Source organism: Heloderma suspectum, chromosome 7 (assembly GCF_057233095.1).
Source record: "Heloderma suspectum isolate Gila_16-S chromosome 7, 16-S_ref, whole genome shotgun sequence".
NCBI lineage: Eukaryota > Metazoa > Chordata > Lepidosauria > Squamata > Helodermatidae > Heloderma > Heloderma suspectum.
The window spans coordinates 25,170,420-25,196,778 of NC_139464.1; the positions used below are offsets into that span (position 1 = coordinate 25,170,420).

General features: G+C 43.0%; 1 protein-coding gene across 10 annotated transcripts in view; it reads right to left on the bottom strand.

Moving 5' to 3' along the window:
• Positions 1-26,359, bottom strand: part of ERC1 (ELKS/RAB6-interacting/CAST family member 1) — a 274,951-nt gene that overhangs the window by 222,895 nt on the left and 25,697 nt on the right. For all 10 annotated transcript variants that reach the window (XR_014784243.1, XM_084809321.1, XM_084809326.1 and 7 more), the window contains one exon: positions 12,490-12,906. Coding sequence is in view for 9 of the 10 variants with exons in the window: in XM_084809321.1 (XP_084665447.1) it covers positions 12,490-12,906 (417 nt within the window). In the remaining variant the exon portion in view is untranslated. The remainder of the gene's footprint in view (positions 1-12,489; positions 12,907-26,359) is intronic.

Here is a 26,359-nt window from a genome sequence, read left to right on the forward strand (position 1 = left end):
TGCATTCACACATATGGGCTCTGTGCCTGCATGGAGCCTTGATTCAGGAAACATCTAAAGCTGAGGAATTTCAGGTGGGAACCCTCCACCACTGTCCTACTACACATGGTCCAGCGGGTTCCCACCTAATCCCTCAGTTCCAAAGAGACTACCCATTGTGGCCCCCTCCGAACCAAACGAACCTTGGTACCAACATCTACATCGACACTGACACCGAAATGGGAACAGTGGTTGGGTTGTGTGAATGCACAAATGACCACTTGAAGAACTCCAGTTATAGGTAAGCAACCTTACTTTCTTCTTCGCAGTCTCTGTGCATCCCACATCTGGGCTAATACCAAGCTTACTCACCAGGAGGTGGGTCGATGTCCTAATACAAAACCTCTGATAGGACCGTACACCTGAAGGAGCAGTCCTCTCTAGCTCGAACATTGAGGTGGTAGTGCTTTATGAATGTGGAGTCAACCACACCACAGCCTTGCCCAAGTCTTTTAATGGCACCCCTCTTCCAAATGCCATGGAAGTCACTACTGCTCTCATAGAATGAGCTTTAACTTGTCCTAACAACTGTAATCCCGTTAACTCATAGGCAAGTTTAATAGTCTGTACTACTCACAATGCTATCTGCTGGGAAGAGACAGGAGACCTCTTCTTATGATCTCCATAGCACACCAACAAGAGTGGAAACAGTCTAAATGACTCTGTACTAGCCTTACAGAATGCCAGTGCTCTGCAGACATCAAGAGTATGCAGAGCCGATTCAACAGGTGTTGTAGGCGCAGTGAAGAAAGCAAGCAAGACCACATCTTGACTAAAGTGAAACTTGGATATAACCTTGGGTAAAAAGGCAACATCAGGATGGAGCACAACCTTGTTCCTCTGAAAGACCAGATACGGCGGGTCCAACCTAAGGGCACACTGCTCTCCAGAACAGCGAGCAGTAGTGATGGCCATGAGAAATGCCACTTTGTTGTTGTTGTTCAGTCGTTCAGTCGTGTCCGACTCTTCGTGACCCCATGGACCATAGCACGCCAGGCCTTCCTGTCCTGCGCTCTCTCCTGGAGTGTGCTCAAGTTCATATTCATTGCATCGGTGATGCTATCTAGCCATCTCATCCTCTGCCCTCCCCTTCTCCTTTTGCCTTCAGTCTTTCCCAGCATCAGGGTCTTTTCCAGAGAGTTTTCTCTTCGCATTTGGTGGCCAAAATATTGGAGCTTCAGCTTCAGGAACTGTCCTTGCAATGAGCACTCAGGGTTGATTTCCTTTAGGATGGACTGATTTGACCTCCTTGCAGTCCAGGGGACTCGTAAGAGTCTTCTCCAGCACCACAGTTCGAAAGCATCAATTCTTCGGCACTCAGCCTTCCTTATAGTCCAGCTCTCACAGCCATACATTACTACTGGGAAAACCATAGCTTTGATTAGGCGGACCTTTGTCGGCAAGGTGATGTCTCTGCTTCTTACTATGCTGTCTAGGTTTGCCATAGCTTTCCTCCCAAGGAGCAAGCGTCTTTTAATTTCATGGCTACAGTCACCATCTGCGGTGATCTTGGAGCCCAAGAAAGTAAAATCTGTCACTGCTTCCATTTCTTCCCCTTGTACATGCCAGGAAGTGATGGGGCCAGATGCCATGATCTTCGTTTTTTTAATGTTGAGTTTCAAACCAGCTTTTGCACTCTCCTCTTTCACCCTCAACAAGAGGCTCTTGAGATCCTCTTTGCTTTCTGCCATTAGGGTGGTATCGTCTGCATATCAGAGGTTGTTGATAATTCTCCCGGCAATCTTAATTCTGACCTGTGATTCATCCAACCTGGTGTTTCTCATGATGTACTCTGCATATAAGTTAAATAAGCAGGGTGACAATATGCAGCCTTGTCGTACTCCTTTCCCAATTTTGAACCACTCGGTTGTTCCATGTCTGGTTCTTACTGTTGCTTCTTGACCCTCGTACAGGTTTCTCAGGAGACAGGTAAGGTGGTCTGGTACTCCCATCACTTTAAGAATTTGCCACAGTTTGTTGTGATCCACACAATCAAAGGCTTTAGCGTAGTCAATGAAGCAGAAATAGACGTTTTTCTGGAATTCTCTTGCTTTCTCCATGATCCAGCGAACATTGGCGATTTGATCTCTAGTTCCTCTGCCTCTTCGAAACCCAGCTTGTACTTCCAGTAGTTCTCGGTTCGCATACTGCTGAAGCCTAGCTTGTAGGATTTTGAGCATCACCTTGCTGGCATGTGAAATGAACGCAATTGTGCGGTAGTTTGAACACTCTTTGGCATTGCCCTTCTTTGGAATTGGAATGTAAACTGACCTTTTCCAATCTTGCGGCCATTGTTGAGTGTTCCAAATTTGTTGGCATATTGAATGCAGCACTTTAACAGCATCATCTTTTACGATTTTAAATAGCTCAGCTGGAATACTGTCATCTCCGCTAGCTTTGTTGTTACTAATGCTTCCTAAGGCCCACTTGACTTCATTCTCGAGGATGTCCGGTTCAAGTTCAGTGACCGCACTATCATGGCTATAATGCCACTTTAAGGGAGAACAAATGAAGATCCATCATAGCAAGAGGCTCAAATGGCTTTTTGGTGAGCGTATGTAGCACCACAGGCAGACTCCATGCGGGAACTGGGTCCTTCAGTGGGAGAGCTATATTTCTAATGCCTCTTAGAAAACGCTGAACAAGTGGGTGTGAAAAAACAGAAAAACTATCCACTAGGGAATGCAATGTTGAAATTGCAGCTAAATAAATGCAAAGGGAAGAGTATTTCAGTCCCTTCTCATGGAGCAACAACAAGAACTCCAGGATCTGCAGAATTGAACAAGTAACAGGATCAAAGTCATGCTCATAAGCAAACACAAAAAAGTTTTCCCATTTCCTCGCATATGATCTACTCGTGGCCGGCTTTCTGACTGCTTCAAGGACTGTCTGAACTCTCGAAGGAATGTGTAATATGTGTGGTGCCGAATCCTCCACGCCATGAGGTGCAAGGTAAGCAGATCTGGATGCCGAATCAGACCTCTGTTCCTGGAGATCAGGCTCAGTATTGATGGGAGGCATAAATAATCTCCCTTGGACAGATGAAGGAGGTGTGCAAACCATGGCTGCCATGGCCACCAAGGAGCAACCAGGACTGGAAGATGGCCAAAGTAACACCAATTTTCAAAAAGGGATTCAGAAGGAAACTGGGAAATTACAGGTCGGCTAGCTTAACGTCTGTTCCAGGTAAATTGGTTGAAGGCATTATTAAAGATAACATTAGTAAGCATATGGAAGGACAAGCCGTGATGAAAAAGAATCAACACCGTTTCCACAAAGGTAAGTCCTGTCTCATAACTTTGTAGAGTTCTTTGAGAGTGTCAGTAAATATGTAGACAAGGGTGATCTGGTAGACATTGTTTACTTGGACTTCCAATACGCTTTTGACAAAGTCCCTCACCAAAGATTCCTGAGCAAACTTAGCAGTCCTGGAATAAGAGGGCAGGTCCTCTTATGGATCAGTAACTGGTTAAAGAACAGAAAGCAGAGACTAGCAATAAATAGTAAATTCTCCCAATGGAGGGAAGTAAATAGTAGGATCCCACAGGGATCTGTATTAGGACCAATGCTTTTCAACCTGCATTCATAAATGATCTGGAATTACGAGTGAGCAGTGAAGTGGCCACGTTTGCTACTAAACTATTGGTGGTTAAAACAAAAAGGGATTGTGAAGAGCTCCAAAAGGATCTCTCCAAACTGGGAAAATAGCATCTAAATGGCAAATGCAGTTCAACGTAAGCAAGTGTAAAAAGATGCACGTTGGGGCAAAAAATCCCAACTTCAAGTATAGCCTGATGGGATCTGAGCTAGCGGTGACTGACCAAGAAAGAGATCTTGGGATTGTGGTGGACAGCTCAATGAAGATAACCCAGTGTGCAGCTGCTGTAAAAAAAAAAAAAAAAAAGGCAAACTCCATGTTAGGCATAATTAGAAAAGGAATTGAGAATAAAACTGCCAATCTCTTAGAAGATTGCCTTTTACAGCCCACTACCTTGGCGATGCTGTTACAGCAGATGGGAGGCGTAGCTTGACCCTTTGAGCATCACGTCTTAGACTGAATATTCTTATAAACCACTTCTGTAGGAACCTCATTCAAAGCTGGTCAAAAGGCACTACTGCTCTTGTTGCCGTCATCAGTCCGAGCAGCTTCTGAATGGTAATTGCCTTCACCATCTTGAGTGACTGAGTCCTTGCTAACTGTTCTAGGACTGATGCATGGTCCTGAGGTAGGAAGGCCCATCCCAATAGGGAGTCTATGGAGGTGCCTATGAACTGAATGACTCTAACTGGGTACAAGATCAACTTTTTGAGACTGACACATAGACCCAAGGTCTCCAACAGAACATCTTCCTTAGTGAAGATGGTGTCACAGTTGTTGTTTGGACTGTGCCACCAGAAGCCAATTGTCAATAAAGGGGAATATTTGCACCCTTTGTGTGTGGAGATGGGCACACACCACGGCCATACATTTTGTGAACACTCATGGTGCCTTGATGAGCCTGAATGGTAGAACCCAGAATTGGTAAGTGTGATCGCCAACTGCAAACTGAAGAAAACACTGGCTGAACTCCTCGATGCCGATATGGAAATATGCATCCTTCAAGTTGATCACCGTGCACCAATCTCCTGGTTGTAGCAGGGGCAGAATTGAGGATAATGTTGTCATTCGTAATTTTTTGGTTGACGGGAAGAAATTGACTCACCTGAAGTCCAAAACTGGACAAAGCCCCCCATCTTTTTTCAGCACTGTAAAGTACCTGGAGTAGAAGCCACTGGGCATCTCTTGAAGGGGAAGAGGCTGGATCACGCCCTTCAATAACAATGTGTCTATCTCAGAGAGAAGCACTTGGGATGGAGCTGTGTGACGAACGCCTGAAAAAGGAGGGAGGGTGTCGAACTCGATTTTGCACCCATCCCTGATGACTGCTAGAACCCAGGAATTGGTTGTTATCAACTCTTATGCTGGGAACAAATGGGCGAGACAGGAGCCGAACAGCAGATGGTGGATGGTAGGAGGATGTAACAGGGGTTAAGAGTCAAAGACGCTGTTTCTTTGTAAAATCACTCGGCCTGCGAGAAGCTGGGAACCTTGATGAAGCTGAAAATTGGTTCTTCTGCAGCTGTGGGGGCTGTTGTCATGACTGATGATCAGTCTGGGGCCTAGAATGTTGAAAACTCTGTTGTCAGTACCAGCGGCATTGTTCAAAGGCCAGCGGTGCCTGGGAAATACCCATCTTTCGTGTGGTAGTTTTGGCTTTCTGGATGGTAACCATTGCCTCATCAGTCTTAGAATTAAATAATCCTTCCCCATCAAATGGAAGGTCCTCTAGGCGGAAGCGTGTCTCCTGTGTGAGTCCAGCTGATCTCAGCCAGGCATGCCTCCAGAGTATGGCTTCAACCATAGCTTTGGCACTACAATCCACCTGGTGATGAGCAGTGTTTATTTGTTGTCATGCTAATTAAGCAGTTCTACCTGAAACACATGAGCTAACTCCCATTGATCAACAGGGCAGTAATCTCAAAGGGAGCCAATTTTCTCCCATAAAAAGAGCTGGTACCGAGCCATCATAGCTTGGTAGCTGGTGATTCGGAGTCCAAGTGAAGCAGATGAATAAATCCAACGACCCATAAAATCTAATCTTCTGCCTTCCTTATCTGCAAGGGAAAAATGGATCCTTTACGATCTTCCCTTTGAAGTCTCAACTATCACCAAGTTCAGCGGAGGGTGAGTAAACAAGAAACCAGCATCGCTCTCCTGGACTCTATACATGCTTTCCAGCCTTTTGGAGGAGAGCGTCATTGAGGAAGGGCCTTTCCACAATTGCTTCACAGTCTGGAGCAGAGTCAGCAGAAATGGAATAGCCAGTGGTGCAGTCCCCTCGGTGTGTGTGATGTTGAAGACTGGATCTTTCAGTCTTTCGACTGGTTGTTGAGTTTCAAGGCCAAGGGACTGTGCCATTCTTAAGAGAAATGACACATATCCTCCAAGGGGGATGATGGATCGTGAGAGCCCACTGCCTCTTCAGGAGATTAAACTGATGGGGCCACAGAAGACATGGAGGCAGAATCAGATTGATAGTCTTCTGCCACCAAGAATGATGAATCCTGCCTTTGATCAGGCTTGTCAACCTGTTGAGGCAACAGCAGAAGAAGCGGTGACAGACTCTTCGCTCCAGTACCCTCACTGGATCTGAAGCCCTTGGTACTAGTCATCGAGGGGAGGGATGTGCCTGACTTGGTGCTGCTCTTGGAGAAAGCGAAGGTGGAGGTGCTCTCGAAAGTGGAGACAGAGGTGGAGCCATAAAGTGTTCCCTCAGAGGGGGATGAGATGAGGGAGCTGGGAAGCTGTGCTAGTACTGAGCTTCTGGGTAATCATAATTACTATAATATAAGGGTGATGGTAAATACAGGCCTCCCATTCATAATGACGCCTTGGCGGCAGCGACTATTCAAATCCTCTATCCCACTCTGAGTGAGATCATGATCTGTCTCAATGCAGGCGGGATCGAACAATAGGTGCCCTTCCATCCCAGCGTTAGTAAGAAGATAACACGGACTGCAGTGAATGGTGATGCTGGATATCTTTTTCCATCGGTACCATGCTGTCTTGCCCACATTGTCTAGTGGGCACTGAATCTCCTATCTCGCCATCTGTCACCGAAGCCACTGGTATCGGTACTGATGTTGATATTGAGGGCTCAACTCTCATCCGTCTAAAAGAGGATCAGGCATAGGTACAGGTGGTGGAATTTTTAGGTGGAGAAGATACCACTTTTTCCAATCCCCTCTTCTTTTTCTTCTTCACCTCCATGGATCTAGGTGTCCGTGCCTTCTTGGAAAGCTTCCTTGCCAGCGAAGCTGTTAAAAAGAGGCCCAGAGTGGTGGTGGTGGGGGGTCAGGACGGCCCATGGTTAGAGCCAGAGCTGACTCTGCTGGCAATCCCCTGACTTTTGCTTTTCATCAGCCCAAGGAGCTTTACCCTCTGACTGTGATTTGCCCTTCGGATGAGTTGAAGAAGGTTCCATTTGCGCTTTCAGGGTGTCTGCCGCCTTAAGAGCTTTTCTCCACAAAAAAGCTCTAAGCCTGTCAGTGTGGTTTTTATGAGGCTGTTTAGTAAAGGACATACAATGGTGGCAAGCTTCTACAATATGCAGTTCTCCTAAACAAAATAAGCATAAGGAGTGCCCATCAGTGGGGGGAAATTTGCTCCCAAAACAGATGCACTTTCTAAACCAGTGTGGTATAGTGGCTAGAGTGCTGTACTGGGGGTTGGGAGATCTGTGTTCTAGTCCCCACTTGGCCATGGAAGCTCACTGGGTGACTTTGGGCCAGTCACAGACTCTCAGCCCAACCTACCTCACAGGGTTGTTGATGTGAGGATAACATGAAGAGGAGGACGAGGATTATGTACACTGCCTTGGTTCCTTGGAGGAAAAAAGGCGGGACATAAATGAAACAAATAAATGGGCCCTTCATGGCCATACGCTTGAAGGTGTAACGTGATCGGAAAGATCACAAAGGATTCCGAAACAAAGAAAAATACATACAAAACCCAGAACGACTGAAAAATGATAGCAGAGAAAGTAAGTAAGAATAAAACATGAATGTCCTCAACAAGGTTAAAAAAATGAGAAGTTTCTCCAATCGAGTTCTGCCACAATGGCGGTCAATAAAGAACTGAGGGATTAGGCAGAAACCCACGGGAGCATGTGTAGTGGGACGGTGGGGGGGGGGGGGTTCCCATCTAAAATGCTTCCGTTTTAGAATTTTCCCAAATCAAGGCAGGTGCAGAGCCCATATGTGTGATGCACAGAGACCACAAAGAAGAAATTACAAATTGTGCCTTTTTAATGCACTATTTATTCATGAATGTACATACAAAAATATGGTGGCTAAGACTAGGAACAATAAATCAAAAAGGGAATCATGTACAGGTCACATTCTGGGAATGATTCACTGTACCATTTGAGTACCTATGGTTTAAGCAAGACCAATTCAATTTTTAAAATTCTAATGAACCCTCATCCACCAGATATGTTGAACTCCAACAGTACTATTTCCCAAAGCTTTTCTATTCCTCTATAGATAAAAAAACGTGTTTTCATTATTGTTCTTACTCATAAAAATATAATATAGCTACACATAAGGTAGGCAGTTAGACATAGCACAATTGTGCTTAAAATAGCGACAGGCTTAGCTACTGTCATATGTGAGGAACTTCCAACTAACCCTGGGGATTCTATGTGCATAGCAAAACAAAGTAAATCTAGATAAAAATCCTGGAATTTGACAACAGACTTCAAATTGAAGGAATTGAACTCTAACTGAAACTCTAATTAAAAATGTAGGTTAACTGGGCTGAAAAGAACAGCATCCAAAAGAATCTCAAGCAAGAAAGGAGGAGAGTCAGTAAAATCAAAATGATCCCAATTATAAAAGCTATCAGTAGCAATATTTCATTTCCAATTCAAGTTCTGCAACAAAAATAAGTTCTGTACTAAACCTGCATTTGCCTTTAGCAAGGACAAAATTTTGTAGGTAATAAGTAACAACTACTAAATTTAAATGGTGGGAAGCTGACAGGCAAACATCACCATCTTCTGGACACTGAATAGTTGTGCAGGAAAAACAGATGCAACGTTTTGGACCAACCAGTGTTGTGTTTAGTCCAAAGAGCAGCATCCCTTAAACAAGACTAAGGAGTTGATGAGAAAAAGGAAAGCTTAATAATGTAACTGTTTTCAAAGCATTGTGATGATTTTATGTTATTATGGAGGGTTCTTTTTGTTATAATATGTTATGTAAAAAAAAACCTGGAAACCTGTGCTGAAAGGTGGTATAAAATTTCTAAAATAAATAAACCCACCACTTATACAACGCTTCTGAGAAAGAGCTGGTTCGCACATAACGACAATCCATCGGTTTAAAAACCAGTGGTTTGTCGGGGACGAGCAGGCATGCTGCCTGCACTGTGCCCACCTCTTCTGCTTTAGCACACAACCCACGATCGGCTCCTTCATAGACCGTGCAGCGTGACCTGCAAACCTGGACTACTGGGTTGTTTAGGGGCTAAACCCAGCAGGTAACCCATGGTTTGTTGTTGGATTAACTGCTGGATTTTTTAGCTCTTAAACAATCCAACGGTCCAGGTTCATACATCACATTGCTCCTATGAAGGAGCTGATTGTGGGCTGTGCTATAAAGCAGAAGAGGTGAGTGAGCTGCAGGCTGCTGCTTGCTCGTGGATGGCAACCCATCAGTTTTTAAAGCGATGGGTTGTCATTACGTGCAAACAGGCCATACGCTATTTGTAATGTGACATCATTAGTATGCTGATGATATTCAAATATTTTCTATGGACCAGGTCCAGCAGTCTTTGTCTAGCATGCCTGGGTTGCCCTTGAAGAGTGTTCAGAAGCTTCTGCTTATGAACACCGCAGAAGCTCATCTATCGAGACACACAAAGCAACAAGAACACATCCATTTGGTCTGGTGACCTATTTGTTTACATAGGTCCAATTCAAGGAGCTGGTATTCAGATCTAAAATGTTCTAAAATGTTACCCCCACCACATACTCTTCAAAATATGCTAGGGAGATCCTAATTGAAATCCCCTTATCAAACTTTCTAAAATTTGAATGCATGTAGTAAGGCCCCATTCACAGAATCTTCTGTTCTGAATGCTGCTCTGAGTTTGATAGAAATAAACAGCAAATACATTTAACAAATACCGAGACTAAAAATATTTGTACGCCAAGCTATCTTTATTGAGCTACTTTAGAATTAGTTCCTTTCTACTGTGCCTGATGTTCTGCTTAAGTTGAAAGCACACATATTATTGCATCAAATACTTTATTGCTCCATCTGTTCTCCCCACCCTCCCATTTTCTAGAAGCAATTGCCAAGCTGATTTTATACTTTATTTACTTCTTGTCCAGACTTATTCAACTACATTCTACTTTAACTTTATGAATTACTGACATCAAATAATGATGAAGAATGCAGTACTTACTTCACTTTAAATGTTTTAGGCTATGATTTGAAGGCAGCAAATGATTTCAAAAACCCTTCATAACAAAGTGACTGTTTCCATGGAAACCACAGAGCAACCATCCTTTATTGCTGCCAAAATTTCTCCCTGTTCTTCTCAATACAGATACATGTTCATTTACAGTTTTCCAATAAAAGCAGATATAGAGACTAATGTATAGAAAGATCTTCTGATGATTCATGCAAGTAGTATTTACACACACAGAGAATAAATATAGCTTGCCATTCTGCAAGCAAGCATAACATAAGTTCCTGATTGCCACTGCCAATCCTCCATCACTCTTGTGGCTGTTTGCTAAAGCACAGGAAGGTGAAGTCCCACACATGGGTGACTTATTTTGTTTTCAGACTTGTGTTCTTGACTGCTATTACAAATCCCCTCTCCATGAATCCAGGGCTGAAATTTCAGATTTCTATCTGTTGCTGAAAATGATTAACCATCACTGCCAGATACACCTAGGTTTCCTGCACACATATATCCTCAGAGAATATATTGAATCTTGCACTGAACATACTGTGTTCAGAAGAGAGGGAGGTGAGAATTCCACTGTTATTTATTTATTTAAATGATTTTTAAACCCACCTTTCAGGGCACATTGCCCTCAGAAAGGGCTTATGATATAACATACAAATTACAGTTAAACTCACACACGGTAGAAGCAGCAGCAGCTAATGGTTTTTAAGCACCAAATGCATACTAGAATAAATGTGTCTTCATGTTTGTTTGTTTTTAAGCCAGCAGTGATGAGGCCACACGTATCTTCTTGGGGAGGGAGTTCCAAAGGTGTGGGACCATCACTGAGAAAGCTCTATCATCCCTAGTACTCACCAGCCTAACTGCTCTTGACGGAAGGCCAGAGAGTAGGGCCCCTGATGCTGATCTTAATGCGTGGGCAGGTGGTCCTTCAGATAATATGGTCCCAAACCACTTTGGCCAGATAAGGCCAAAACCAGCACCTTAAATTGGGACTAGAAACTAAATTGGGACTGGAAATGATACAGAACAGTAGTAGTATGATCCAAATGTCTAGCTCCCACAAGTGTTGTAGCTGCTGCATTCTGTACCAGTTGCAGTTTCCAAATCACCTTCAAGGAGAGCCATACATAGAGCGCATTATAATAATCTAACCTGGATATGACCAAGGCATATTTTTTTAAATAACAACTTGCCAAAATTCACACAATTCTTCAGAAATAAGATGGAAAGAACTTGAGATTTTAAAAATTCAAGTGTGGGGAAAAGCGAAACTGAGACTCATCCATCCAGACAGAGAGCTTTAAGTATTTAGCTCTTAGAGGTCTGAGTTTGAATCCCTGTGTATTCAACCATGTTTGTGATGCAGAATTAGGGTTGCCAGACTCCTCATCTTTAGCTGCTACATGACACACAGGTATAATATGGTCTTCTCCATGCTAGGAATAGATTGACCAATTGAATTCAGCCTGTCCAGATGGATGAGAGTTTCATTTGGTTCATTTTTTATAAAAAAAATTATTAAAATGTGCACATTTCCTCATAAACACAGAAATAATTTCAGATTTTAAAAAATGTGATAGAAAGTGAAACTGACAGATTTATACATCCCTAAATCAGAATGAATTATGTCTAATAAGCAAGATTTCAGTCAGGCAATCCCAGTTTTTTACGTTCCATACAGCAACGTCTGTTATGTTTCAAGAGTTTAATGAAAGACAGGTGTTTACTTTGAACAGAATCTCAAATAAAACAAAAAGGAAAGAAATTTAGGGCAAGATAAGATGGAGTCAATTCAGTTAACTTATAAGCTTCATTCAATCCTTAATATAATCCATATAAAGCTAAGGGGTATAATCAATATAATCAAATACAAGGGACTCAAGGAACATCCAATTCCATTTTACTTTTTTAGGGCACAATCCTATGGGGATAGGTGGCCACCTCCAAACTCAGAGGCAACCGCCTATCCAAGGCAGGGCAGGATCATTCCCTCCACGCTTCTCCTGCCCTGCATTTGTGGCTAGACAGCCGATTTCGGCTGTCTAGCTGTGGGAAGACGAAAAGGGGGACGAGGCTGCTGGACGACACGGATGTCTTGTATCAGCATTTCCTCTTTCCCCACCCCAGAACGCCCCCTGAAATGCCACGTTTTGCCTGGAAAACCACCTATCCTATGGCCGTCTAGCCGCTAACTAGCAGCCATAGGATTGCTCCCTCCATGGTGTGTCATTGTTTTTGAAAATACACTTCCTATGCCAAGAGTGAAACGTGAACACAAATGTAGCTAGCTAATTGTAGAAAAAGTAGAAAAGACTGAGTGGAGAGAAGCTTAAACTGCACTAATAACGTTAGGCACCAGGGGAAAGAACTAAAAAATATTATTTAAAAATAGAATAAACACCCATATACGAATATTTACTCACCTCCCTTAGCAAGTTGTTCTCCTTTTCCTTCTGCTCCAGTAAGGTTTCGAGGTGGTGCACATGCATTTCTGCCTCAGCCAACCGTCTTGTTCGCTCATGATCCTCCTCTGTGGCTTTGGCTGACAGTCCCTTGCTCTGCAACATTTCCAGTAACTTTTTGATGGACTCATCTCTAGCATTTAAGGTCTGCTTCTGAGTCTCAATCCGCAATTCCATTTCTTCTAAGGTTTTGCGCAGCAAGAAGAGTTCCTTGGCCTGACGTTCATGCTCTGCATGAAGCCGCTGGAAGTTCTCCTCTGTGAGCTCTGTCACAAATGGCTCACTGGATCTACTGCTGCTGTCTTGCTGGAAAAGCTGGTTCAGGTCCCTCTGAATCCTAAGCTCATCCTGAAGAGCTTGGATTGTCATTTGCATATGCTGGAAATAGAAAACCAAATCAGTGGATTCACTGCATTAAAAAGGGGAGCAGTACAGTTTTATGGCAACCAGCCAAAAGAAATTTACAGCATGAAGGGCCCAACGTTTTTGCATAGCAAACATATTATTTCCCCAAACACTGAAAGATGAGGGAGAGACAGGCTACTAAATTAATAAACGATCAAAAAATCTAGAGTTTCCCCACACCTCCATCTACTTATATAAGTCAAAGCAACAGGGAGAAATTAGAATAAGGGTGCAATCCTATGCATGTTTAGACAGAAAAAAGTCCTACAATTCCCTGCATGCCCCAGCCAGCATGGCTGTCTAGAGGAATGCTGGGAGGTGTGGGATTTTTCTTCCTTTCTAAACAAGCCTGGGATTGTACCTTAAACTGCTCTGAGTTCATGTGACAGAGAAGGACAGACTCTAATACAGAATAAATAATATTCAGAACTGTTTTTATTGCCAATGAAAGCCTTAACCCTGTTAAAAAGCTGTAATACTGAGCTTGTTCGGATGATCGGGATGGGAAAATAAGCCATTCTGGCTTCTCCCTCAAACCCTATGTGTGTGGCCACCATTTGCATAATCTCCTGTGATGCAGCATGAGTTGGCTTGTCGTCCAAACCTGGCGTGCAGTGCGGCAGGGGTAGTTTCGTACCCACCCCAAAACCCCTACTGTAAGTCATGAGTTGTAGGATGGGTATGAAACCGCTGTGTCGCATGCCAGGGTCAGACAACACGCCAACCAGTGCTGCATCGGGGGGGGGGGATTATGCAAATAGTGGTTGTGCACGCAGCAGCAGGGAGAAGAAGCCAAGATGGCTTCTTTTCCTGTGGCATTCATCCAAACCTGGTCACTATGTCTTACACCTCATGTCAGAATCGAAGATTCTGTCTATACCAAGAAAATAAGATAGCATTGCAATGAGTTTGCACCACAGGTTAATGTTAAGAAAACCATCACATGAAAAAGGATCACAGGTAGGGTTAGTAATACTACATTCTCAATTTTGTCCCCAATAACTACTGAAAAAGACAGATAATAGGATATGCCACATCTCTTACTGGTATAGTTTCGCTGATTTCAATGGGACTATTCAAAATTAAACCATCCCTAAATTCATCACATATTTCATTGTCCTCACTCCACAAAGACTTTACTTTAGCCATTCTTGTGCAAGACTTTGCTTCTATCCAGTGTCTGCTGCTGACTCTGCACAGGGGGTAGAAGTGATCCTAGCAGCAGAGACAGTGGGATCCCTGAACCTGATCCTATGCTTTGCTGTCACTGTGCAGCAAATCAGAAAATGAGGCTTAGAAGTACAGACTGAAAGATTCTTCAAGGAATAAAAATAGCTAATAAATTATTGAGCCAGAAATATATTCAAAACCCCATCATTTCTTCACTTGGGGGAAAAATAAGAATGTGTACAATCAATTAAATATCTGCAAACACATTTGCTTAAATATTTCTATCCCCTTCTCCCACAGCTTGAGGTGAATTATAGAAAAAACTAATAAAATAAACCTCTAAAAACATAAAAAATATAGAAGTGTTAAAACATATCTCCAGGGTGTTGTCTTCAGTACAACTATTAAATTATACTATCAATAAAACCAAAGTAATGGATGGGGTAGATAAATATCAGGGTGTGTAGGCTTTAAACTGGCCTCTGGCTGGTTTTTGTACAAAGATGCTATGCCAGAGTACAGTGTTGCATAACTCGTAAGAGCACAGGAAATGTGCTCTTATGCCAACTGACCACACTATGTAAAGAAGGCTGAATAGGCGTATACAGTTAGCACAGAGGAGTGAATCAACTTGCTCCTAAATTTCTGACATAGCCTGTTCGCCCTGTGGCTCCACAGAAAATATTAATACCTGCCACAGCCTGCCATCCTGCTACCTTCTTAGTACAAACTGCTTATTAAGACTCACACTTAGCTCTATTTCCATTCTATAACTTGTGCCATTTTGCTATACACAATCCTCGTTCATCTCATGCATAAGGCACCCGGCTCTGACTCATGCTGCTGCTCTAAATTAGGGTTTGTCTCCCTGATTTCATTTTCCATATATACTACTGACTTGCATTATATGCTTAGATGCTCTTATTTATTATTCAACTTGTCATCTCACCTGGCCTAACTCCCTTTCTGGCCTGCTCTTTACTATTCCAGCTTATGTAAAAGTGGCAAAACCCCTATTCCTGTTAAGAATAATGTTAGAAACATCTTTTTCTTATCTGATCAATGATGATCCACCAAAATCAGAAGAAACAGAGTATTAACTTATCAGGGCAGCAAACACCACATCACATCCAACCAAACTTTAAACCCTAAAAATAATTTCATACATTTATGGAACCAACACACTCAGATATCCACTTTCTTAACCTTCCAATAACAAAAGTGTTAATGTAGTTCAATCTCTCAAGACTTACCTCTTGGCAGGCTTTAATTCTGCTGCCATGCTCACCATGGCAAATGTGGTGCTGCCCTATGGTGATCATGACAAACAGCAAGCTATTTTCCCAACATTAAACCTTCAGAGATGGGCAGAGACCATCGTGGCAGTTGTGGAATGATTCCCACTGTCTCACCAGTTCCAAAGTGGGTAGGAAAGTGGGGGCTGCCTGACAGCTGTGTGACCAGGCACCTGGACAACCACGGCTACATAGGGCTAAACCAGCAAAAGAAAAACTCACCTGTTTTCTTGCAATCCAGAGCATGGAAAGGTGGGCAGGGAAGGGTTGGATGCCACTGCTTGAAGGCACTTATGAAGCCTTCAAGCAGTGGCACTCAACTGGCTCCTTTCTCCACTGGCCCGACCCTTAGGAAAGGCCAGGAGTGTTACATGCCACTGCTCAAAGGCTCTAAGCATTTTCCAGCAGCAGTGCCTAACCAGCCAGTTTTCCTACCAGTTCTTCCCCAGGAAAGGCCCGAAGGGAGGGCACTGGACACCACTCGGCAAGGTTGCCTGAGGTACCTTCAGCAGCAGCACCCAAATCAACATACTCCCCTTGCCAAGGGGAGGGGAGGGAGAGGCTGGCAAGTACAGTTGTTGGCTTGGCCAGAATGGCCATGTCAAAAATGGTAGATATGTGCTTTTTGCCTTTTACAATACTGATCTCACATCTCACATACAACTACCACTGTATGTGTATGTGTTGGGGTATCTGCTGGTATCTTATAATACAACTATTTTTTGTTCATGCTGTTCTGTAGGACAGATTTGCCAACAGTTATCCATACTGCAAAGTGCAATTCTGATAGAAAAAAAGAGTGGAACTAATTCCAGCAAAAAACATCTGGATATAACCAAAGAAGGAGGCAGTTAGCATTGATAAGCAATAAGGTGAATACTATGGCCTTTCATTGGTATAGAATGTAGAAATGGTGATGAAATACTTAATGTAATTGACTTTTACTGGAAAGGAATAGTGTTACCGACCTTCTCCTGCATTAGTTACAAGTGTGAACATAAAGAATTACATGCACATACTTGGGACTGCTACTATTTACAGTTCAAATACAGCATGGCCAACGCCTGAAAGAAATGAAAGTTTACCATGAGCATCAATTCTAGGGGGAATAGTATCCGATGTACAAGAAAAAGGATGAAGCCTAAAGTTCAGAAATCATGCTGCAATGAATTAGGACTACAAAGAAAGCTCAAGTTTTCAAACATATTGTTGATGTACTCTAGAAAAAAAATGCCAGCATTTCCAAGAAATGCTGAATACACACTGGAGGCAAAGTCCTTTCGTCCTAAAAGGATTCCCTGCTGACATTCCAGCCCACACAGAAAATCTAACAAAGGGGCTAATGTCAGGTGTCCAGCAGGACTACAGTGATGCAGAACTTGCTGACTCTAAAACATATTCCAGGTTAACTTTATAATTGCTCAGGGGCATCAAGGCATTTATTTGTATGGAAATGTGAAGGCTATTTTTGTAGTCTATAAAGCATGATTTGAAAGCAAAGCTATGATTTTAATAGAATTTAATCTAACTGGCAATTCCACAAATCTACTTGCATTTAAAGGGGCTCTTATGCGGAATTGTCTCAAAGGCAGCAGAAAAGCAAAGGGATTAAAAATTCTACAGATAAGTAGCTTGTCACTAGTACATTTGTCATCACTAGTACATTTGTCATCTCTATTAGGCTCAAGCAAATGACTCAATTTGGTTTAAGGGCATATACGTCAGCGCTTGAATAGAAAATAGAGACACTATACATTCAAACAGAGTAACTACAACTTGTAGGAAAGAACAGACGAAAGCAACTTGTCTTGTTGGCATCAATGAATTTAATCAGATACATAACGCAGGAGAAAGCACCTTATTCTTTGGGAGTAGCAAAGAAGCTCTGACATCCTCCAAGGACTTCAGGGGCTGGGAAGTCTGCAAGGTTGTCCTACCAGCTATCTTAGCAGGACTAGCTGTAATTTCTTCCAGTTTAACATATGATGCAATCATGACACATGCCAAGGATATAATTTCTTGATTTTTAAAAATTCCCTTTTGTCCTCCCCATCTTTCCCCCTTCCTGCAATTAATCCATATTCTAGCTTCCAATAGAATGTTCTTGCTCTAGTGCTGGGAGGAAAAAAAGAAAACAAATAAATTTTGTTGGTTCAGGTGAAAGAATATGCAAAGTTTTCCATAGGATTTCTGCAAAGCCAGATCAGTTGCATTTAGTTCAAATGTAACTTATGCTGGAAGAAGTCAGTTATTACAATATGTGCTTTTATCTTAACATTTTTCCAATAGTAAAAATAACCACCAATAATAAGGCTGCACACTTACCTGGAAGTATGTCCCATTAAATTCAGTGGAGTTTGCTTCTGAGTAGACATGTATAGGATTACACTGTGGGTATGACTGAAATGTTGTATTAAAAAATCCAAAGATTTACTTGGAAATTATTCTTTTGGAATACTTATAAACATTAAGACATCCCATACAATACGCTTCCTTATGTTATATAGATGTTAAGGCAAAAAATGAAGATACTGAAAACTGTTAAAGTACTAATTTTATCATTCCTGAAGAGCTGTGCATATACTAAGTTCCTAAGGGCACATACTTGCCTTCGGAAAAAAAGGTAATTACAACTCAGATATTAGATTTGACTAGTATATCCGTTCCATTTATCCAATTGAACTTGTATTTATTGTATTACTAATTAATTTCATGAACCAATACATTTCTAAAAATATATTCCATAACACTCAACCCACCCCACCACAATCAATGTCTGGGTTCAGACAATCACCAGGGAAAAAGAAGCCATCATGGCTTCTCCTCGCATCCCATCATTTACATAATTACTCATGTTGCAGCGCAGGTTGGTGTGTCGTCTGAACCCAGCACGGCTTCGTACACCCTACAACCCACGACCTGAAGTAGGATTGGGTATGAAGCCACCCCCACTGTGCAGCATTCCAATTTCATTCCAACCCTCACTGCAGCATGGGTAATTATGTAAACAACGTACATGCAGCACACACTGGGAGAGAAGCCCCGATGGCTTCTTTTCCACTTGCAATCGTATGAACACCCGAATGACTGAGTTTGCATGCTAACCCACATGCTAACCCATGATGGGTTGTTATCTGAAATGAACCGGTACCAGTTTTATCAGGGTGGGTTGTTTTTCCCTAACAGCCTACCCTGACAACCCATGGTCTGCGGTAGGGGTTGTTTTACTCACAATGGGTTGGCATGTCTTCTGAACCTGGGACACCCAATCTATCATGGGTAGAGGGCATCAGGCAGTGAGCCGCACAGTAAGAGTGGCAGAAACCTCTGCTGCACTTGCAGAGTGCAGCCACAATCACTCTTCGCAATCGTGGCCAAGCTGTTTCAAGTGCCCCTTCCCAGCAACAGCCCCTCCAACTGTGCTGAAACAGCACTTTGGAGGGGGCGTAACTGCCCCTTTGTCCCCCGCATGCCCACTCCGACCACGTTCCTGGTCACAGTTACAGCCCCCCCCTTTTAAACAGTTGTTCCACTATAGTGATATTGCAGCTGTCTAAAATAGAGAGGCTTGACTTAGCAAAGTTACCTACTGGGTTTAAGCAGAATTTGAAGGAGGGCACCAGTTTTTCATAGGAAAGAAGCTTCTTGCTCCCTTCACCGATTAATATTTTTTTAAACAATTTTTTTTAATGTTGGGCTATTGTAATTCTGCTGGAGCGACTGACAGCAGGCAGCGACACCATGTTCCTGTTAAATTCTGCCACTAAAAATAATAATGGTAGATGGAGAAGGCAGCTTTTAATGCCTACAACAAAGGATGGCTATATACTACTGTTCAGCATCAGAGGCAGTATGCCTATCTACTCCAGGTGCTGGGTAAATACTACTACTACTACTACTGATGTGATGGTGATATAGCAGTGGATGGGTGAGAAGACTTTGGATGAAGAGGTGGGATTTAAAGTGTCATATCCTTGGGTAAATGACTTGAAACTTGGCATACATGTTCCTCCTAACTTTCTAGATATGCACGCCAAGTTTCAAATCATTTGCCCAAGGTTTGGACACAGTAAATCCCACCTCCCCACTTTTATTATTAGTGGGGGAATGTAACAGGAACATGATGTCCCTGGCTGCTGTCAGTTGCTCCAGAAGAATTGTGATAGAGCAACATAAAGAAATAATAAAAAATGGAAAAACCAGTACCCTGCTTTGAATCCCCACTTGCTCGAGTCCCCAGCAACTGTTTTTCAGGATGCCCCACACGCCTTCCCGTTTTTTGCTCCCTATCACTTTAAAAGCAGTTAAAGAGCAAGGGATCAAAAATGGGGAAGTGTGTGAGCTGCGACACCATGAAAAACAAGTTGCTGGGGACTCAGGTAAGGATTCAAAGCAGGGCACCCACAAACAGGAAGCTAATGAACCCTGTGGATAACTTTGCTAAGTCAAGCCTCTCTATTTTGGACAGCCACAAAATTGTTATAGCACAACAGCAGCTAACTGATCAAGAAGAAAAAAGGGCTGCCAATCGATCAGAATGGGGGCAAGGGGGGGATGAAGGGGGGCCAGTGACAGCCCCTCCAAAGTGCTGTTTCGGTGACCCCTTGGCACTGTGGCAAGGGCACCATGACTGGGATTGAAATCAGGGCAGGGATGGGGGATTTGGTAGAAGGCAAGATGGGTTCTTCCGCCAAGTCCACTAAGATACTGGGCAGAACCGTGTAGAGGACTGAGGGGCAGGGGAGGATATAACAACCAACGCACTGTTGGTGATGTACCCAACTGTCTGTCAGGTGCACCAACCATGCACTGTTGGTTGTTCACTAAACAACCAACAGTGCATAGCTTATCACCCATTGTCGGTTGATGTGTCATGAGAACTCTTCCATGGTCTGCTGTAGGGGCTGTTTTATTCACAACGGGTTAGCACGTCATTCGAATCCAGACATGCCAGCCCATCAGATAATGGGTATTAGGTAGTGAGCCACTCAGCAAGCTGTCACTCGGCAATCTGTCAAACTGCAAACATCTTCAGTGATCTTTATCGAAAAGTGGGGTGGTGTCTAGTTTCATATGAAGCAGCAGGGAGGCCAGCACAGGGAGGTGTGGGCTAGGTTGAGGACCCCTTCAAGGGTGTAGTGCAACCTTAAAAGCAAGGGTATCCCACTGGGAAGTGGGTAATTTTAAACGTTTCCCCCACACACACACCATGGGGGGACACTTAGAATTACCCACTTACCCAGTAGGTAACCATGCATCCCCTCCCTGTGTCAGCCTCCCCACTGCTTCATATGAAACCAGACGCCACACCACTTAACCCTGAAGATTGCTCTCCCCTATTCTAGTTTGACAGCTGTCAAACTAGAAGCAGCTTCAGCAATCTTGAGGGAGAAGGGGAACTGCGTGTCAGGCACCCTGAAAAATGGGTGCAGGGGACTAGATACAGACTACTCTTGACTGCAATCCTGTATGTTTGCTAAGTGCAACATACAGGGCCCCAGGAGTGGCAAGCCAGTATTCTTTGTTAACCTGCTGTTGCACAAGTGAGCAACAGGGATAAACTGAAGGGAAAACAATGAAAAAAAAATAGGTGGATATTAGCGCACATTCCTGTAGCCGCCGCCGTTTGCATCCCTGCAGTCAGCCGTGATAGGCTATGTAAATGTTTACGTAGCCTATCACGGCTGAGTGAAAAAAAACACAAAAAACCGTGCGTACGCAAACGTGCGTTCCCCTTATTTTCACCGTTGTCTACGTAAATGGACTACACGTGCCAAAATAAGGAATGCAAATGCATTTGCGTACGCACGGTTGTTGTTTTTTTCACTCAGCCGTGATAGGCTACGTAAACATTTACGTAGCCTATCACGGTGTTTTTTGAAAATCTAGCCGTGATAGGCTACGTAAATCTTTACGTAGCCTATCACATTTTTTTTTTTTTAAACTTGGAAATGGCCGCCGCCACCAGGGACATTCGCACAAGTTAAGTCCCGTCCCGGGGGGGGGGGTGGCGGGGGGTTGGCAGACCGTTTCTCCACCAATTTTGGGGGGTCGAATGCGCTGGCATTCGGCCTCCCCGAGATTCGTGGAGAAATTCTCTGACATGCCTAGACGTGTCATATTTACAATGGCTGACCTCAAAAGTTAGCTATCTTTTTTCCTGGTTCATTCTCTTGCATGGGAAAGAGATTATAAAGGCAGAGTTTAATATGTTTATAGTAAATTCATATTTAATTTTAAAATCAGGTTATTTTGAAAGACACTTAATATGACTAGAGTTTTAAAAATCCAATTTAAAATCGAAGAAATCTATTTTTAAATCTATCTTTATCTATGCTGATAAACGTGCCAACAACAGTTCAATGACAATACAAAACCTTAACAAAATGCTCATCACCAGAACATAAAGAGGGAAATCTTATGACTGAGAGAACACCTGAGGAGATTACCAATATCCTAACATACGGACACTTCGTTGCATTATGTTGTCAAGACCGTCTGCTAATGCAGGTGCCAGATGAAGACACAGCAGGGAACATGTCAAACCACCAGTTCAGTGATAAGCCAGAAAAAAATGCCTACACATTAAATTAAGTCACACAAAAAGCAAACATAGCTAGCTGTGCTGGCCATGAGAAAAATTCCAAAATCTGTATTAGGCAATACCTTTATTAAGCCAATCCAAAGGTAACAAAATAGCACACAAGCTTTTGAGTTCTCCAGAACAAATCATCAGGCTGGATGGTAAACAACTACTCCAATTATTAGGTAAAGCTACACTACTTGGCTTCAACTGACTTTTTTTTTTCTTATTACACCAACTTAGTACTCATGTATATATTATCTCCAGCTTTGTCAATATAACAAATGTCTAGTTTCTCTCTACTTCTCTTTTCCTCCTACAAAGGAATCTGTGTGTTTTGCCTAAGGATGTAGACAAATCTGAATAACAGATGGATCTTATATTTTGAAAGATGGGGTATCAACCATTGTTTGTTTCTTAATTCCAGCAACCCTACTGACAGTCCTAGATGCAACCAAAACCAGTGACAGAGCCCAGTAGAACCTATATCTGCAACCTCCTCCTACATTCCATCTCAAGACTGATTAAATGTAAGTTCGATGGGTTCAACATCAGCCAGCTCCCCCCACTTTTCTTTTTTGCTTTATCATCTAGGCTGATGGAGACTTCTGGAGAACACAAAAGCCTGCACACTATTTTATGACCTCTGGGTTGGCCTTATAAAGGTATTGCTGTAATACAGAATTTGGAATTAAGTGCAATCATTCAGGATTTGAAAACTAAGCAAAGTTACAAAAGCTTGGCAATTTCAATTAAATCTAAATTTACTTGATTTTTTTAAAGTATAGGCCATGCTATCCGAGAGATTCAGGGAGCCTAACAGCATCACAGGCCACATATGGATCCCTGCCTCAAAAAACTCACAATTTAAAGATGCTGACAACGTGGTGGTGAACAGTGAGAGTAGCAAAACTGCAATTTAAACAGAAGTAATTTCCAGAAGGGCAACTATGTTAGCCTGTTGTAACGAAAATTAAAGCCCTGCTGAAAGACTAAGAAATACATTATGGCATACAAGATTCCCCCAAAAAACATTTGTCAAGAATGCCACAGTGACCTGGTTTACATGTTGAAACAACCCATCGTTAATAAACTATTAAAAAAGCTTAACTGTTACATTTCATTTCAATTACCAAAAGAGTGAATAAGTTAACAGCAGAAGAAAAATGTATGCCATTTACTTGAGACTTCTGACTGAGGAGAGTTACATGGTAAATATGGTGTGCTGAAAAATGGCTGTTACTGTTACCGCTAAGAGGTGAAAATGAAGCCAAGTTTCTGTCCCTATATATGGGAAGCTATGATAGAAATTCATACCATCTGATTGGAGAATAACTGAATATTCTAAGGATGCCAATTGGTCCTATGTCTACACAGAGGTGGGCTGACGGAACGTTGGCCCCACCAAAGCTGATTGTCTGGAGGGTTCTGACTGGAGCGCAGATAAAGGAGTTATGGAGGATCCTGTCAGGTGAGTTTGCCTGGAGAGTTGCCTGAGGAAGAGTAGTCAGGAGGTGTCTTTGGAGAGGCTGGGGAGCCTGAAGAGGACAGCAACCAGGAAGAAGAGCAGCTACCAGACTGAGAGCCAAGCTGAGAGCATGTGAAGCAGAAACTGAAGAAGGTCTATGAGTGGGGAAAGGAAGTCTCCTGGAGCAGCCTTCAGAGGAAACTGCTGAAGCCTGAGTATCAGCGGGTGGTGGTGGTCATGGTGGACTAAGACTTGAGCAGCTGCTGGACCAAACTGAAGACTTCAGGAGAAGCCTGGTGAACAGCCTTAAAGGTTCCAGGTGGAAGTCTAGCCTGACCAGAAAGAGGACTGTCTTTCAAGCCCTCATTGTTAGGCCGGTGAGTTAATTGGGGTGGAGGTTGACAGGGGAATTGGTTTAAGGTTGCTTAGGGGTCGGAGCTAGGGCTCGTAACATGTGACTGGTGGTAAAAATAACTGTATAGAAACCCTGTTTAAAAGCAGTAACATTCTTAAATAATGAGCTTTCTTGTTTTCTTTTTAATAAAACACTATGTCTCTATTTACTTCCCTGATACCTCTGATCTGTTTTGTCTCACACCTAATAACCAGCTACCTTATGAAAAATATGTATTTAAATAAAGGGTTATAGTTTAATGGTGGAAATGAAGGGAGGGATTACCCAGTGGAGAGGGGTGATCCTTCAAATTTGGGGATAGAGGTGGGATTGCCCTAGTACAGACGACCCCACCTTAAGGAGAGGTTCTCCACACATCCAAACCCAGAACTCTGGGTTGTTGGGGGATGAACAACCTAGAATTTGAACCCACGGTGCTCACATCGGAATGCTTCAAATTCTAATGTTTCAAACCACTAGCCTGAAGACTAATACAAAAAAAAATGATAAGGAAAAGAATCTCATAGAGCATGGCTGGTCATCTCCCTCTTTCTTCAATGGATCTGCTAGCTCGGCTAATAGCTGCAGCTTTCTTAGACTAGAGCTCACTTCAGTTGTATGAAATAATGAAGAAAATGTATTATATTTCAGTAAATCTCCATAGCACTACACAGCACTCTGGTTGATTGGTTATCTGTTCTGCGTATACACACACACACACACACACACACTTTAAACAGTGGGGACAAAAACCTGCAAGAGATAGCACCTGGTGCCTCACTATCTCAGATACTTCAAGGTCCAATTATAATAGGTTTGCCACATTCCCAGTGGAACCCTGCTAGCAGTCACTAATGACAGGCTGCATACTAAGGTAGCTAAAACACCTCCAGTTAAGAAAACCATTTCTAATCCTTATTAAACAAGTTTTATTCAATTGCCCAGTATGAACAGGTTGGTCATTCTGCCTTTTGGTCTATCTCCCAACCAACAATATCCTGGTAGCCTGATGTCAGAAGTGCCCTGCAGGTTTGAGAGTTCTGTTGCTGAATGCCAGATTCATTAATAGAAAAACATCTATCGTCCAAGATTGAATGCTAGATGAACATGTTGACCTAGAGTGTATCACAGCGAACTGGTTGGATGAAAGGGGAAGGGGGATTTGTCTCAGTTACATCCACTAGGTTTCTCTAAGCAACAGCTGGCTTGACCCAGAGGATGGGGACGTGAGATTCTATTACCCTGACCAGGTGCAACTTTGTCTACGTCTGAGAGTGTGTTTTTAAAGTTGGATGTTCTGGACAAGCTAAGGGTGCTGTTGGTGTACCACCTGCCCCACTGCCCAACAGTTTCCCTACCTGAGCTGGACAGGGTGGTCTCAGGAGCAATGTCGGGAGTTTTCCAGGCTGATTGTTTTGGGGGACTTCAACATTCATTGCAGTTCAGACGTTCACGGCTGCCATGGAAACCAGATAATATCTGGCCCCACACATTCAGCTGGACAGACTCTGGTCTTGGTTTTTTGTGCTGGATGGTATGCGGGTGACCTGGGAAGTTGGGGAACTCAATATAGTTCTACTGTTATAGACAGATCACTACATGGTTGGATTTAGACTCACCAGCTTCCCCGGACCTTTGTAAGGGCAGAAGACCCATTAAAATGGTCCACCCCAGGAAACCCATGGATCTGAATAGTTTTCTGATGACACTTGGGGGTTTTCCTGTCACACAGGCTAGTAATCCTGTGAAAGTGTTGGTTGACGTCTTTTGCCATACAAGTGTGTGCACCTGTTGAGACCATCTTCAGAGGCCCTCCTCCTATGTATCCCAATATCCCCACAAATATGCTTAGTTGGAATCAGGCAAAGGGCCCTTTCACTGCTGGGCCTAGTTTTGGAACTCACTGAGGGAAACCCATCTCACAGCCTCTAATGGCCTTGCAAAAGGTGGTTAAAACCTTCTTAGAGGAAGGCATATGGGCTATATATTGCTATTTTATATAACTGGTTTTAACTGTTTCTGGATTTTGAATAATTTGTATTGCTGCTGAATTATTAAAAGTGGGATATACTTTAAAACAAACAAATAGGGCCTGGTGTTCGGAAGCAGGAGATGGGAGTTCAAGACCCACAGGCAGAAATGGAAAAAAACACTTCCACTGCCCTAATGCATGCCTGCAATAAAAGGGATGGCAAGAAAAACTAACCATATCAGGGGGTAAAGAGAGGGTGCACCCAAGACTCAACCCCACACTGAAAGTTCTACAGAACTCCCTAACTACTGAGATACAACAGACAGGAAGCAGATACATCATGGGGCATTTGTCTTCTTCAGCCACATGCCAGGAGTCCAGGGCCTGCAAGAAAAGTCCTAGTCAGCTGGAACAGCTCCCATTTTACATGTCATGGGTTCAAGTTCAGGATACAGCCGCACTCTAGGAAAGGGAGGAAGGGATCCCACAGGAGGCACACCTGAGCCTATCAGGAGGAGTGCTGCATGGACAAATAGCCTAGACC